General features: G+C 33.5%; 1 protein-coding gene across 1 annotated transcript in view; it reads right to left on the bottom strand.

Moving 5' to 3' along the window:
* Positions 1-894: 894 nt before the first annotated feature.
* Positions 895-17,079, bottom strand: part of NGR-A5 (neuropeptide receptor A5) — a 31,163-nt gene continuing 14,978 nt past the window's right edge. Inside the window, exons 2-8 of the mRNA XM_013318974.1 lie at positions 7,073-7,913; positions 6,720-6,867; positions 6,291-6,432; positions 5,360-5,484; positions 3,338-3,494; positions 3,039-3,151; positions 895-1,543 (exon numbers count right to left, since the gene is read on the bottom strand). Coding sequence (XP_013174428.1) covers positions 1,203-1,543; positions 3,039-3,151; positions 3,338-3,494; positions 5,360-5,484; positions 6,291-6,432; positions 6,720-6,867; positions 7,073-7,789 — 1,743 coding nt within the window. The 5' untranslated portion in view covers positions 7,790-7,913 and the 3' untranslated portion in view covers positions 895-1,202. The remainder of the gene's footprint in view (positions 1,544-3,038; positions 3,152-3,337; positions 3,495-5,359; positions 5,485-6,290; positions 6,433-6,719; positions 6,868-7,072; positions 7,914-17,079) is intronic.

Raw genomic sequence — 17,079 nt, 5'->3', positions numbered from 1 at the left:
TCATCCAGAAATATTGAAATCCAAATAACGCAATCGAGCAACATAATGTTGGTCTAAAAATAACTGAGGGCTCGACATTATTAGTCGCTAACGAACGGGTGCCGCGTATGTTTTGCGTAAACAAGACATTTCCTGCGCTCCCCGGCGGAGCGTTTACCAACACTATACACTGGTATAGTGTTGGTTCATTACTGAATGAACTACATCTCATTTCAAAGCATCGCATTACCTCAATTAAAATTAACTAAGTTCTATGATACGACGTGAGATCGACTTACCTAATGGCCTGCAAAATGAGCTAGATAACGGTTGCGGAACAAATTGCCCAATTGAAAATCTAACCGTGAAAACTGTGATTCTTACTATGATACATATTGTTGTCTCTTTCAGTCATAGAGAATGAAAGAGATGGCAATATGTCTCTGTACAAGTGTCAGTGGAAAAAGACGTTTAAAGAAATTTGCTTAGGGTCAATGTATTGAAAACTTATGACGTGTGTACATAATAATATTAAAACGATTGATATTATGTACATCATTTAATCATTACTTAATAATACTTAAAAAGCTCTTTATTTAAAATAAATGACTGAATAAAACGATAATTAATTTGAACTCGTCGATGTGAAGCAAAATTAACAAATACCTTCCCAGAAATAGAATAATTTACACAAAACTCGTAACTTTTCAATTGCGATCACTTACTTTACTGTGTCATAATTTGATACATTCAACCACAATCGTAACACAATTATCAATGAATCGTCAAACGACTATCAAATACATTCAATTAAGCTCCATTGTACGCACATCACTGATATTTATCTTATAATTAATTATTAACGTTATTTATACAGTATATAATAACTAATAGATCATATTACATTTTCCTTTATTTTTTATTTGACAGCTGTTTAAGCTACGATTAAATTTAGATTTAAACCCGTTTTTAGTTTCGTCGTCGACCCTGAAAAGTTCCCGCCATTCCTTGTCGCACTCTCGATAGTCCGCGTGCGTGTCGCTGTGTCTCTCTTCTGTCACTGTCGCCGTCCCCTCACATCCACTAGGACCCGCACCCTTGAAGCAATCGTAATAGGGTTTACAATCGATGCTGTTCGTACTCCTCGCAATGTATCTTTCGATTCCGTCGCGGTTCCTCAATTCATTGTTGTAGCAGACGAAGAAATTATCTTTACCCAAATGTCAATCTCTGCCGACATCGGTCGCCAGAGTGAACCTGGTGCCTGACTCACTGATAGAATCATCTCTGATCTTAGGACGTCTGTTGCCGTTCATGTGCTCGATGAACGAAGTGTTGGTGTTCCTGCTGCAGTCTCTATGTATGCTATGATGGTTCGAAGGGGAGAGATGTGTCAGTCTGTAGCTGGCGCAGGAGTCGTTCCTTCTGACAACAGTCCGAGTGGTGCCCGCTCTGGAGCTGCCGATGGGTGCGAAGGAGGTACCATTCTGGTCGGGAGCTGCAGAGTTGAAGCAGCAACAGAAACATTTGAAGTACGACCTGTGGAATTCTCGGCGGAATTTTCCTGCAACAAGAATGTTTTTATAACAGATGCAGCAGACGGGCACGCACTAGGGACGGTACACGGTGAACGTGAGATGTAAAATAAATTGGCAAATTTGTAGAAAATAAAATTCGTGCCAATATTGTCATAATGTGCTGGAACTAAAAGGGAAGTAAATGATATCTGTATTCCAAGATTTTATTGGATGAACAAAATTTCTTTTTTTTTACTTATCTAAGACATAAAGGATTTATATTTCCAGATAAATCTTGGAACTGTTAATTTTCGAAAACTTTTAAATATTGTGACTTTTGCACAAATGTATCGAGTAATAGCATGCGGAATATAAATTGAATTTCAAATGTGTTTGTAAATATGTGCAGTATAAACGCCTTGTGTTTCGAATTTTAACAAACATAAGCGATTACAGTGCTTCTATATAAAATGAACTAATTTGATAAACCGAGCTGCTTGATTTAGACTTTTATAATGTACAATCGACACTGGCCCAAGCCGCGTAAGGAGAGCCACAAACAAGATCCAATTTAACCGAACTTATAATTTATACTTTTATAATATAGCTCACGGTCTTATTTAATTTCAGAACTAATTATTGGTATAAATTATTCTGAGTTCCGCATTTCCATGAGTTGAGACATTTTTTTAATTTTCTTGGAATATTATAATAAAACTTTTTACACAGAAATACATAAAAGACATGCGACAAAAAATGGGGGGAAAGGTGGTAGTTTGCGTGACAATAATTTCGGTCAGGGCCAGCGGTCGCTACTAACCTGAAAACCCAGGGAATCCTGTAAGCAAAATATTTATGCGTGACGTATTTTTAAAGGAAATTAACACGCGGTTCATAATACCGCTCATTCAAACAAAACAAACATGTTGTACCAAGAAATTATAAAATAAAACGATATGATTTGTAAAACGAAAATGCCAAAAAAGAGAAATCTTCCAAATTAGTTAAGTAATACATTAATTTTGATCTTTGTCACTTTTAAAGTTCACTAAGTATGTATCAAATGATGGAGAATGTGTGCGGTGAAATGTTATGTTGTAGTTAATTCCTAATTAAATGTTAAGAAGGTCACTTTAATTTTAGTTGATTTAACTAACGTCATTAATAAAAAACAAACAAATTGTGTACATCTTACCCTTGTTAGTTCAAAACTCCAATTTTCTTATACGAAAATAAGTGTTCTCATATGTTTGGTATACAGTATCTTTTGCTTTGAAAGTTTATGAACTTTCATAATAAATTGATACATATTGTATCCGAATGAAATCATTCAAATTCTCATAAACTCTGCATGCACAAACAACTAAGATTTAACTACACTTAACATCAGTTGGGAAATGAAGAGAAGTATTCCTCATATAAATAAATAAAACTTTATCGTCTGATGACGATCACGACAAGTATTATTTAAACAAAAGAAAAAGATTTACTAGTCTCAGATTATGTAGCTAATCGTACATATAAAGTATGTGGGTAACTCACCGCTCATGAAGTTGTATATGAGGGGGTTGACGGCGGAGTTGGCGTAGCACATGACGTGGGAGATAAGAGCAATGCAGGTCATCACGTCGCTCTGCTGCACGTCGTACGCCACCCTGTTTCATGCAACTGTTAAATTACTGGTCATGGGCTAAACAAGACAGAAGGAACGATCAAATTCGTTCTAAGGTTATTTTGTCAACAATCATCTTTCATCCAAGTCTTTGGACTGGACATTTGTGTAATTTGTATTTTTCTTGCAATAATCCTGATTGAGATTTTTTTTCTTAACGCAAATTGACCTGAGTACAGAGAGCAGATGCACGGGGAAGTAGCAGACAGCGAACATGGCGACCACAGCCACCAGCATCTTGGCAGCTTTGCGACGCGACCGCAGCTGACCTTCGGTGGACGCGTTGGCGTGGATGGAAGGCGTTGTACGTCTGTTGGCAGCCAGCCCTACCGCATCGAAAACAACATTAACACCATAAGAATCATCATTCACACAGTCTTACAGTTGCAGGATGTTTAAAGATGACTGATTCAATTATTACCATAATTTTATCTGTATTGTAAGTGTGTTGTTGGCTACACTGTCCCAAGTGTTCAAGTACGAGCAGGGACACTAAGTCAATCTTCCGTCAGTGCTACCCAAGCTACCGATAAGAGCAGATATCTGTCACGTGTAATACTCGAGCCAACGCTCGAGACTCAGATGCCAGAACTCTACAGCGTCAATGTTTCCATTGTTCCAATATATTCAAAGGTATTATGTACTTAATATGAGCAACCATATTAAAAGAAAGTCTTTCGTATATAAAATCAACATAAGCAATGCTATCGTCTTGTAAATTACAAACAAACTGGCTAAGAATAAAAGTAACGTAAATATGAATCGTGACGCTGTGCTCTCATTGGGGATTTGCGTAAACTTGGAACCAAAATTGCAGTTGAGGTGTTATTGAGTGATTTACTTTGAATTATTATGTCGAGGCACGTTTAAGTTAACGTTATGTTAACTCGTACATTTACATTAATACAGAAATATAAATGAAGGTCAGGTAACCTATTTTTGACAATTTCGCTATAGGGGAAAGTCTAGTACTATATGGCATGAAGTAGCAAGTCAACATTCACTTTGATGTTCTCTTGACAAACGAGACAAAAGGGAAACAAAGAAGCAAATATTGCAAGAGGTAGAAGGCAATAAATACAAATACCTTTGTTTTATTTAACAACATAAACGTGTATAGAACAAAGAAAATAGTAAAAGAAAACAATGATTCGACAATAAAAACGTACAAGACAGATGTGACAAAACTATTGAATATAATATACATTTGCTTAACACAAAATATGTGGTCTTGTTTGTACGATAAATAATAACAGTAGACATCGGCTGCCGGGACACTTGTATTATATAATATTGTCATCCCTTTCATTTTCTTTGAAAAAAAATCGAGTCAACGATATGATAGGCATAACCGAAAGTATTGAAAAAGATGTAGTGTATCTTGAGGATTGCTTTGGGCTTTGTAAAGGTTAGGCTCTTGCTGACAACCTCCATGTCACTGAATTATTGAGTACAGCGGACATAACAGATTTAATATATTTAGGAACTTATTTGTCCGCTGTACAAAGGGCCTTAATGTCATAAGATACTGGTGTTATGTTATGATGCAGTTAAATATATCTAAGCAAGTAAATGTTAACTACATTGTGTTCATAAATATTTTGAGACATTATCACATTGACGCTATTCTGTTAAATGGATTGAATTTGTATTCCATACAACATTCCTGTTGTTGTCATATCGTTTATTTAAAAAGACGAGTTCGTAATTGATTTTCACATAAACAGACCGCGCGTCAGCAAATTGTTATAGTGCGCGCCGCCCTTTATTCAGCACCCATGTCAAATTGTGATGGATTCCAGTGCGCGTGAAATTACTTTTGATAAATTGATTTTCATTACCGCTTCTTTACAAAACGGTCGGACGCAATTAATTATTTGCTCGGAAAAAAAATCTGGAAGTTTCTAATGAAGCAGAATTGATTTATGAAATAAGGATCCATTAATTTTAGATATAAAGCCTCAGCCTTTGCTGAAATAAATTTTGGTGAAGGCACAGTTAGCAGTTATTGGCAGAAAATTAATAAAAACCTTCACTAATTGACCATGAGGTCGGTTATCTTTTGATATAAAAACATGGCAGAGCTTTTCCATTTGCATAAAAAAATTGACTCGTAGGTTAAACCTGCATTTGGTACATTCAGACTAAAAACGGTTCACGCTATTGCCTAGCGATATGTTTCAATACTTACAATTAGTGTGTCCGCTGGGCGCCGAGCACAGTTTATGTGACTCCGTGTGTCCGGGGATATTGTCTGACCTCCACAATACTCGCACAATCTGGCAGTAGGCGATCATCATCAGAAGTAGTGGAAACCTGATAAAAAAGGACAAGAAACCAAATAAACTATAGTATCATAAAAAGCAAGATCCACTTCAAATTAACATAACATATTAACTTTCTTTGGAATAAGACAAATCGAATAGAACCTCACTTCAAAATCAGTTAAACCGTTTATGCTCCAGAAGGTCACAAGTAGATGTGTCCTACATATAACAAAATGTAATATAAAACTTACAAACTTGTAAAAAAACATTACTCTCACGAGTCAGTCGGATACAACTGTAATCAATTGTGAATCGATCAGCATCAATGACATATTACGAAAGGTAAAGGGAACAATTTTGGTCGAATATGTAATATTAAAGAAAGACGGGGCTTCAGTCAAGCGATTGATAAAAAATAGATCATGCAAAATGTTCCCCAATATTTATATCGCAAACATGATGATATTTACATAAAGCATTAAGATCACAAGTATAAATAACATTTATGGTTATCTTATTTCATACAATTTTTAAATCATAATAAAATGCATTTCATTCTATTGTTAATGACGAATACTCGGTAAAACGAAGGTTTTGACATAAATAACAACTACCGTAACTGAAAACTTAGTTGTTAAGATTTAGCTTATTTACTGAATGCAACATTTATCGGTCGGTACATCTGTCCATCTCAACGACATACAAAAGACAAGTTTATTCTTTATAATAGAAATTGTTAACGCTCGCAGAATTGCAACAAGCAAAAGATGTTGCGTATACAATAAATTGTGAATGCCCTTGGCATTTATACAACAATGGATTCCGCTTCGATATACAAATTGTAAGATGACTTACGTGTACAGGAAAAGTGCCTTTATTATGTGCCATTTGAGGTCACTATCGTCTGACCAGGTGGAGGTGCACTGCATGAAGTACTGCACGTTGAATCTCAGCTCCATCTTCCTTTCCACTTGCAGCACCACGAACTCCGGCACATCTGCAAAAATTTAACAAGTTCAGATTTCCTTTAGTTTGCTTACATAGTAAGTGAATAAAACCAATATTGCTCGTACTACTTCTGAAAAATAACAAGGCAATCAAGCAACCAAAAATTAAAAACAAGAAAGCTTTAAACACAAAAAGTAGAGAACCGAGGATCTAACCATAATGATGGAATACTAATAAGTCTTGGCACTTACAAGAATAACATAAGGATATAGTTTTTAGTCAAACGATTGTAACAGATTACTTAAGAATATGCAGTAGCTGAATTGAATGACTTACTGAACAGCAAAGACAGTAGCCATATAATCAAGATGGCAGTTTTGGCACGGCCAGTCGTCGACTTGAACTTGAGCGGGAAACAGATCGCGTACCAGCGGTCCACTGAGATGAAGGTGAGTGTCAGAACTGACACCGTCACTGACACCGACTGCACAAAATACAAACTTTGTTATTAACTGCATGTTTTCTTTAATTTTGAAAACTATTTCAATAAATCAGTAATGGCTATATTTTAGTAAAAAGTGGACACATATTACGATTTTCTGCTGCTTTATCAAAAAAAATATCTTTAAACTGAAATTATGGAACATTATAATAAGTCTTTATTTATCTGTCTGAAAGAATATACTAACCTGAAAGTATAATACAATCCGACACATAGCAGTACCAAAGAACCAGGTCTCAGTAACATCCCACAGCACGGTCGGTGGTAAACAGATTAGAATGACCATAAAATCTGCAACTGCCAAGTTGACTATAAAATAGTTGGTGACCGTTCTCATCGAGTGGTTCCTGTACACAGCTATGCAGACAAGAGCGTTGCCTATCAAACCAATGACGAACACTATCGCATGTGTAGCTATTAGGACCCACTCGTAAGGTTGTGGATATATGTAGTCATATAGCATTAGTAAGTACTCTTCCTTCGTCATGTTGCAGAACTCCGGGTCACCTACACATGGTTCTTCTGTATAATTATATTGATCATAGAACTCTGTTGTTAAATCGTCAGATACATCTTTGGTATTGTTGTTGATTTCATTTGTATTATCAAATGCATATGTGGTTTTAGTTCTGCTTGAATTTTTCACTTCTAAAAACTCTTCACCGATGATTAAATCTTCAGTCACATTTGCAGATCTTTTGTTAATTTTGATATTATAGTGTTTATTTGTTATATTCTTGTATATTTCATCATTTAATATGTTTAAATTCTTTTGTAAGTTGTTTATTGAATCAATTGTGAGAGTTTCATTTAGATATTTCCTGTCCACCTCACTTTGTGTACTCATACACAAGTTGTACATAAGGAATGTTGTTATAGAGGCTAATTTAAAGTAACGCAACATTTTGTTTTATTTATCCAATCATTCCTTTGTTTAAGTTACAAATTATAAATGAAGAACGAATAATATCTTTGGCCATTGTTATTTAATTTATAATTTTGTAAAGAAATCCAGGTTTCCTCTCCATCTGTGGAAAAAAAACTATTTTAAATACTTTCAAACAAGCCTTTACTAAAATTATTGTAAACTAGCTATATCACTTTAAACTTCCGTAGTTTTTACTATAATAACATTCGTAAGAAATGGGATTCTTGTATGTGCCATGATTACACTCATCCCGTGATCATGGTGTATGCAAGTGTGCCGAAATAACCGGAGCTCAAACGGTTCCATTATGTTAAGAATCCCGTTTCTTACGAATATTATTATTGACTAGCTTCTTCTTCAAGTTCTTCTCAAGTTTCTTGACTAACTTCTAATTCAAGTTGTTTAACAACATTTCAATATTGAAAAATAGGTAAGGAAATTGGTATTCGTTTGCATTTACTACCATTTAAAAGTCAATGTGATTGAGTGTGTAAACATAAATCATAGTTATTATTGAAGCACATTAATCCAGAGTTAGACATCTCTTTCAAACTTAACGCGTTAGTTTATAGCCAGTAGGTACTAGATTACCGTAATGCAATACGTATTCCTAATATCAATACTCTGTATCCATCAATGCCCTTACAAATGTCATCATTACGACTACGACAAAATTGTACCGATGTGTGTTGTGATGAACTAAACTTAAAAGTATCGAATACATTTTTTTATCTATTTAATTACACATACACAGCTTTCAAAGCGACCTATAAAAAGGAAAAGTTGAGTAAATTGACTCAAAAGTTGGTATATACTAACTTCCGAGTTAAGCCGTCCCCATCTTGAACTTTGAACAAAGTAGATATTCGCAAATATTTAGTTTTTCTAAAAATACTTATCCTATTTTTAAGGTTGTTACTTGTGAATCAAGCTCGCATACTATCACCATGTTCTTTGTTTTGTTAAAACGGTATGTGTGTGTATATGTGTTCTAGATCGTTGTAAGAATTTAATTTCCAAGCCTTCACTTCCGGTGCGGCGGAGGACAAACACAAACACAAAGCTGGATCCGTTTTCATGTCGTTGACATTCTCCAAAGCTCACTTACAGACATCTATTGGAGAAGACAGTATTCCAATTTCACTTTTTATTTTCTAGTAAACTATTATTTTCATTTTATTAAATATTTTTATGATAAAAGCGAGTATTTAATAATAAAATCATTCTTTTCTCAGTACATGTTGTTTAGAATTGTCAAGAAACGTAAAGGCTGCTTATTCGTTTGAAAGCATTCGTCTCCTCTACGTTTGAAATGTTTTAAGATTGATTTCAAATACAAAATACGAAATAAATGATTACTTGTACAAGCGTCATAACAGATCAAAGAATAAACGAATAAATTCATTGTTCGCAAAAATACATTAAATAAGCAAAAAATACGCGTAAATGCGAAATGTTTGTTTTGATTTCAGTAAATCGGCCGCGCGTGAGTCAATCCGAGTCAAACGAAAATTATCAAACATAGAAATTGAGAAAAACATTACGTCAAGTTTTCAAAACCTTGATTCTTAATGTTAATTTACGCTTCAGAAAACTCGTCATGAAATTGTAAATATTCGATTTTGTATAATAGTATTATATTGTACATTATTTTCACATACAACTAGTCTGTATGTCTTTACGATAGTTATATGTTGTCAGGTTTTTATTTCCTTTTACGTTTCCTTTAATTCTGTAATCTATTAGCAATCAAAAGCTTTTCTGACAATTTCGATTTATTACGAAGATAATTTGTAATCTGACGACATCGTTTGATGATAAGTGGTCCAATAAAATTTACGAGAAAAATTTATATCGTTTTTTCGCTTTTTATTTTATATTGTTAATTTTCTGCGTATTATTGAACTTTTTTAGTATATTGAAATAGTTTTGCTTTAGATTTTCAAATATGGACGCAGATCCTAGGAAGAAAATTACTAATTTTAAGTCAAAAGGGTAATTTCTTGTTAAAGTTAATTGGTAAAATAAATTCTTAGATTATGATCTAACTTATTCAAAGGTAATATGTCAAGTCGTGTTACAAATTCTCTGCAGTAAAAAAAGGCATTAAGCAAACGAGCGTACACCTCAGTAACAAAGAGCATTCCCATTTCTAGCGCAGTTATTACAGTATAAGTACAGCCCCAGCGTCCCCGGCTGCCGAAAGGTCAAACAGTCAAACGTTAACGCCTTTAAACTTATTGCGTTTTCGCTTTTAAACTCTTTATAAGAGTTGTGTTAAAATATACTTCAAGTTTAATATGTACAAAGACGATATATTAAAATATCAAGTAATAAGAAGAAGGAAAGTAAACATAAAATGTAAAAGGAAAGTAATAAAAATGCGCCTAGTAAAAATCAATAGCTAAAACTAAGGTCTATTTTTTACAAAATCATAAAATTTATTTTATATTTATCATATCAAATCATACAATTGACAATTGGGCAGAAGCTAAAACTAATTAATTAAATGAACTATATCGAATTACAGAAACAATTTCAATTCGGTTCAAACAAAATTGTCTTGTTTTAAAAAATAATGGCAACACAATGACATCATTAAAAATAATAATTGCATGAGATTATTTCTTCATGAAATAAATGTAGAAACGTTGACTCTGTGACATTCATCATTTATATAACATGGTATTTAATGAACGGCCGCAACACTTCAACAAATACCCCAGCGAGGAAATAAAAACAGTTCAATATGAATTTAAATTATTTGTACACATTTTAAAAGTAAATTTTTTTTTGAATGTTTAGATGTATGGATGGATGTTAGTCAGAAGGTATCTCCAGAACGACTGCATGAATATCTCTGAAATTTGGTTTAGTTGTAGAACATAGTTTTCAAGACCAAAGGTTACTAATTAAGTATTTTTTTTTAATTTCTCAGCTAGTGCAGTTATAAAATGTGGAAGACGCAAAGAAAAGTTTGTAGTCTGCCTATGCCGCTGTGTTAGAGACGTGAGTTTTGTTGTAATATAAGTGACATACTGTAATAATATTATGGCTAAAAAGCTTTATTATTTTATTGCTATATTTTGACAAAATTCAAGTGGTTATAGTAGACATAAAAACATCAATAATCCTTTGCACTTGTAACTAAATCTTATCTATTGAATGATGACGTACTTCCGTGAAACAAGTGTCCTATTTCAATGTTGTTTTGTTACCAAAGAGTTAGGCAGTTGAAAGATATCAACTTTCACGCCTTTACAATATTACAATCGAAATTATATAGAAATCACTGTAAGGGTTATATTGTAGAACTAGCTGCCGCCCGCCATTCCAGCCGTACGGAATTAAAAATAAATTTAGTAACATACATACATACGTGTTCTTCCAGAAAATGCTCTACATCTATGGTAAATTAAATCGAGATACATAGAGCCATTTTGGAGATACCTTCTAACAAACATCCATCCATCTAAACATTCGCATTTATAATATTAGTAAGATAAAACATATGATACATAAAATAAAGGTTTACTAAAGATTTTCCTGTGATGTGTACAGATATAGAATAATTTAAATCCCCCATGTCTTATACTGCATTCGATTTATACGTTTATGATTCTAGGGCTGTGGCCTCATGCCTTTGTCGTAATTTCAGACGAACCGTTTGTACGTGTTGCTACCATAAAATAGTGCAAGATTAAAAGGAATCTAATCCAAAAAACACAAACCGTAAGACACTATCTCCTACGACTCCGTGTAGTACTTTTCGTTCGCCCTGAAGTTACGAACTGTTGCATTTATAATATTAATAAGATTGTGAGACATATAAAAACAGTAATCTGTTTATTCTGCCTCAGTGTCGTACTGTAGCTTACTGCGTAATACATATAACTATTAGTTGTTAAAGGTGTCACGTAATTATTCGACCTTCTGTACAATTACAAGTTAATTAATTTTAGTTTAAAAACTTGCAATTATCAAGTTTAAAGTAACAAGGTTATTAATAACTGTTATTAATATGCAGTTACATGTTTAAACATTGGAAATATAGGAAATATGTTTAGAATCATTGATTTTTCTTACAAACAATTACTACGATGATATTAGGTTAAGGTATTATGTACCTAATTCGTATAGCAAAACATTGTTATGCAGTAAATAAGAATTATCTGCTAAATAATAAATCCTGGTAAATATGAAAGAAACCCCGATAACGATGAAACATCCAATAATAGCTCGCGTCTAAAATACAAACACAATATGAACTAACCACTCAATTTGGAACACTCTAGTGATGGATTCCCACGAGGGCGGCACCATGTGGCAGACCAGTAAGAGAGTGCAGTACCACTATTACTTGAACGAAAACTTACTATGTAAAACAGTAGATTACGACAACATTTGTGTTAAAGTTCAGCGCCCTATCCCGCGTAGAGTACGTCAACATTTTTATACTAATCTTCAAATAATACATGATGATGATACGAAGACGCTTGTCGTAAACAGTAGTAGTACTGCACAGGCTTGCTGTTCTACCATACTTTTCTGTCCTCGTGTGACACTACCACGTATGCACAAATAACCATACTCTCTTCCGTTGCGTATAGTTTATTGCATTGTTGCAATATTAATCTACACAAATGCAACATAAACGGTTATATTACTGTTTTAAATACAAAATAATTCAGTAAAATTATTATGGAATTTTTCGCAGTCAAACAATGTCAACGCTCGACGAAATCTAATTCATAATTAACAATTCTTTACGTCATTCGACACAATGAATAAAAATCGTATTATTAAAATATCAAGTTTGCTTTATAAGAAAAAAAATGTTGGTATAATGGTAAATACAGTAAATATAGCGAGTTTAAAGTGTTAGAGAAAATCTTGCAAACTGGACATCGTTATGTGTCTATGTATTAACTATTTGCTTTTCTTACCGTTGGTTTCTGAGACCAAAATCCCCGAAACATATTGTTATCTCTGTTTTGTCTCAGACAGTAAGAGGGATGACGATATGTTTAATACAGAGATTTCCATCTCAAAACAAATGGTTAATCTTTATACTATTAGCTCTGTTAAGATTCTACATTTACGAATAATCGCGTTAATGCGTGTTTTTTTTAGAATTACTCATTTTAGCTTTTCTAAGAATTACCAGCAATGAATACATGAGGATAAAATGTAAACATTTTATTTAAATCTTTGCTCATTGTACATTGTAATTATAATTGTGCGCGTTAAATCATGTATTAGTTTGCCATCGGAGCTTTAATCAATCCGACTGTACAGGTGGTCGGCTCTTCTAACTGAGAACTCTAACTAGCCGTCGCCCTCATCTATGCATGCGCAGAAAAAATAGTACACAAAATGCTCGCATGCGTCAGCTTTCTTTCCTTCACAGTCACGTCGAAATTGGCGCAATCTTTTCAGATATTACCCGAAAAGAACGCGGACAGACAAATAGATAGTCAGACAATCTTAAAAAAATTCCGTTATCAGTAATGTAAATACACCTTGTTTATGAAATATGATTTTTTCTCGATATGACAGACGATATAATTTTATTAATATTATGTATAAACAGACTAGATTGTCATCTAAGTCTTTTTTTATGGTTAAAGGAAATTCTCGATTATCATTTTTTTTATTTCAAAAGGTGGCAAACGAGCGAGCAGCCACCTGAAATTGCTGAAATAGCGAAGTGACTGCTGCCCATAGACATACGCAATTGCATATGCGCTGCCTACCTTTAATCGACGGAGGAGAGGATGCACAGAAAGGAAATATCTTCCCTTTCCATGCATCCTCTCATCCGTAAAGTCCTTCCCATCCTTTCCTTACAAAGAAAAGGATGGGAAGGGAAAGAGGACTAAATTAGGCCTCCGGGACGCACAGTCATCAGACGAAACGCGGAATTGCTTCTACTTGACGCCTGTCTTCTGTGTGGTCGTGGTATTTCACCGGGTATAAAGGTATATTGCAGCTTGTTTGTCTTCCCCCAAAATCTTTAACTACATCTAAAACAGTAATAAAATGTTCACTAAATCTCGATTCTGATCTTATAAACAAACCGATTTCCTCACATAAGTAAGTCTGAAAACAAGAAAATACATTAGAGAATAAATAGTGAACGAATCAACACCGAGTTTGTAAAAACAAGATTAGAAAAACCACAAAAGAATAGGCGATATTAAAGGAAAGCAAATCCGTTTTGTCGTCTTTCGTAACGTATTAACTGCAGACTTCAATAAAATAGAGCTTTAGTAACTACGGTTCACGGATAAAAATAAAATTATTCGCTCTTTAGCAAACGTCACAATCCAACAATTTTATACGGAAAAAAAACGCAGACGTAGTGAGATACGCCCCTTGTACTTCCACACCCTTTGTTTTGTCAGTAAGGGAAGGTTATGAAGGGAAGTTTGCCGAGTGTGTACGCAAGCCCATTCAACAGTATTATATGAGATCCATTTCAATTTCGTTACGTTGCCAGTGTTGGAGAAACGTGTGTAATAGTATTTTTAAAAATTGGTTAAATCCCGTCCACTCTACCATTAGTAACATCTCAAATTTCAGTTATACTGACTTATAGAATATTTTTCGCGTTTGTTTTTTGACGTCTTTTTATTAGGAAACTCTGTCTAAATTATTTAAAAAAAAAACAAATGAAAAAGTGTCTTTTTAAGGTGCGTATGTAAATCAAAATTTTCTTTTTAATTGTATTATGTTTTACACAAAGCCACTAACAATGAGGATATCTTATTTCATAGAAACCCTCAGAGAATCGAGAACAAAGGCTTAGTGCAGTCCAGTTGTTAATTTTGAAAGGAAATTATTCCAACAGTTTATGCATTTCAAAACAGCTTCCACAGAGCTTGTTGTTGCTTAGAGAACTTGAGAGCATTCATCTGGTACACAGTTAATTACTAAATTACAACTTCACTAACTACATACATATGTACATAACATTATGACATCTATCGTCTTTTGTTTTAAACCAGTTAACATTTCGCACTTATTAAATAAAAAGGAAATGCAAACTACACTTTTGTTTAAACTTAATTAATCATTTTCCAAACTAAATCTCCACTAAGAAAGACCACTTAACCACTGTGAACGCATGTAAGATGTCAGCTTAAATTACTAGTACCTAACAAAATTCTAATGAAAGATTTTATGTGCGGATGGGCTATTTTGTATTTATTGGTTCATTTTAATCACAAGTCGCTTAGCTAATTACGCCGAAATATCGAAGTAAACATTACTTAGGCATCTGCAGTAAGCTGGAATATCTTGCTTACTTGTAAGTGAAAAGTTATTAACGCTAGATAATGTTACTAGTTAAAATTTAGTTAATGAAATATGTAGCTATTTATATGTCATGCAACATATTGTACGTGCGTAGGCAGCACAGCGCGGCACACAGTGGCACAGCGCGGCACGTATCGCGTATCGGCAGATTAAATTCCGACACGACGTATTGCCGCTACTTTGTTTATAAATCTTACGATACATTGTTGAATTAAATAAAAGGCTTATAAGATTTCTTTTATTCAAAAAAAAACCTCAGAATACTTTGTTACAAATAAAACAAAACCGATTAATTATCCTATTATCCTTGGTATAACTAGACAGTTGGTATTTTCGACATCGTTGTTTTATAAACTAACAGCCCTTCCTTACTTCGCACACAGTATATTAAATAACCTATGTTACACAGATAAAATGTAGGATTTTAATAGTGGAAGATTTTTTCTCAAATCAATCCACTAGTTTATGACTTTATTTGCTACTAAAATACAAATCTTTTCTCTTTACAAGTCAAGATTTTGGCCTATGACATAAAGAGCCTAGAAGTCACGGCAGTTTGAAATTAATTTCCATTTAATTTGTCAGAAGCAACAAACTAAACAGTGAGGATCATTGAACAATAATATAATTAGCATACAAAAGGTGTTTGGTTAAGTCTGTCGACTCCTCCATATGACAACAGCCATCGTCAACATAATATATAAAGCTTATATACTTCTCTATAATGCTACATATAACTTTATTATATTACAACATAGTAAAAAGTTTAAAATTTTAAGTCCTATTTTTTTTTATTAAAATATTTTTTTAAATCCCATTTTCTTTTACCGGATCTTTGAAATGTATGTAAAGCCACACTTGAAGTGAAAGGAACTTCATTCAGTGGCACCTCACATAGTCTTTCGTAAATTCTGAAGTCAATTCACATTTCTTTTGAATAATCGTATTTAAGATTTAGGTCAACGACTACGACATTTATTCACAAACTAATTAAAGTATAACTACCACTAAGATATGATATAGTTAGAGCAACTTAAAGATTATTTAAACAATCCCTGAAACTCGCTTTGTGAGTATTTAAGGTATCTGAATGTCGTAGTCAGTCCTCTCCAAGCCCTACATATTTGCATTACAAAGAAAATTAACAAAAACTTTAGTTCTATTATAAAACTTCTGAAACATCAACTAAAACTATTATATACTAGCTTTCGCCCGCGACTCCGGCCGCACGGAATTCAAAAAACATAATTAGTATCCTATGTATACTTCCAGACTATGTTTTTCATCTATGCTAAATTACATTGAGATCTATGCTGCAGTTTAGTTATACTTTTAAGAAACATCCATACATCTAAACATTTGCATTTATAATATTAGCAAGTAGTAAAATTAGTAAGAATCAATACTGCATTGTAATTGCAAAGTATATAGCTAGTGGCAATACAAAAGTACATAAACATGACCCGAGCGATGCTGAGGCCTTTTTTAAACGTATTCACATTACTTGTAACGATAAGCCATTCGTAATGGCATCGATAAGCATATGAATAATCTATCATCATAGTCTCTATTTCTATTGTAATAAGATCTATTTTATGCTGACTATCTCAAAGAGTGCGTCACCATAGCGAAGATTTGTTATTGCTAGGGATTTACTGTTTTATGGTTAAATTTTATAAAGGTCATAACTCCATAGTTTTCTTAGTATTGCATTTTGATGACCTTTATGTAAATGACGAGGTTTTATAATAGTAAAGTACATATATTGTTTCTAAGTTGACATTAAGTTCAATGGTGCGAGATTTGTTTGCTAAACATGTCAAACCTGCTTTAACAGAGCGTATAGTAAACATAATAACGCATATAATCTTTCTTCTTTCATTTATAGTAGTAAGTCTCTACATTTACGTTTCTCGGTTGTAATTCTGTCTTTTTTGTTTCTAATC

This window comes from Papilio xuthus, unplaced genomic scaffold (assembly GCF_000836235.2).
Source record: "Papilio xuthus unplaced genomic scaffold, Pxut_1.1 DF829758.1, whole genome shotgun sequence".
Taxonomy (NCBI): Eukaryota; Metazoa; Arthropoda; class Insecta; order Lepidoptera; family Papilionidae; genus Papilio; species Papilio xuthus.
Note: the sequence above shows the minus strand (reverse complement) of the source record. Positions and strands in the feature narration are given on the sequence as shown.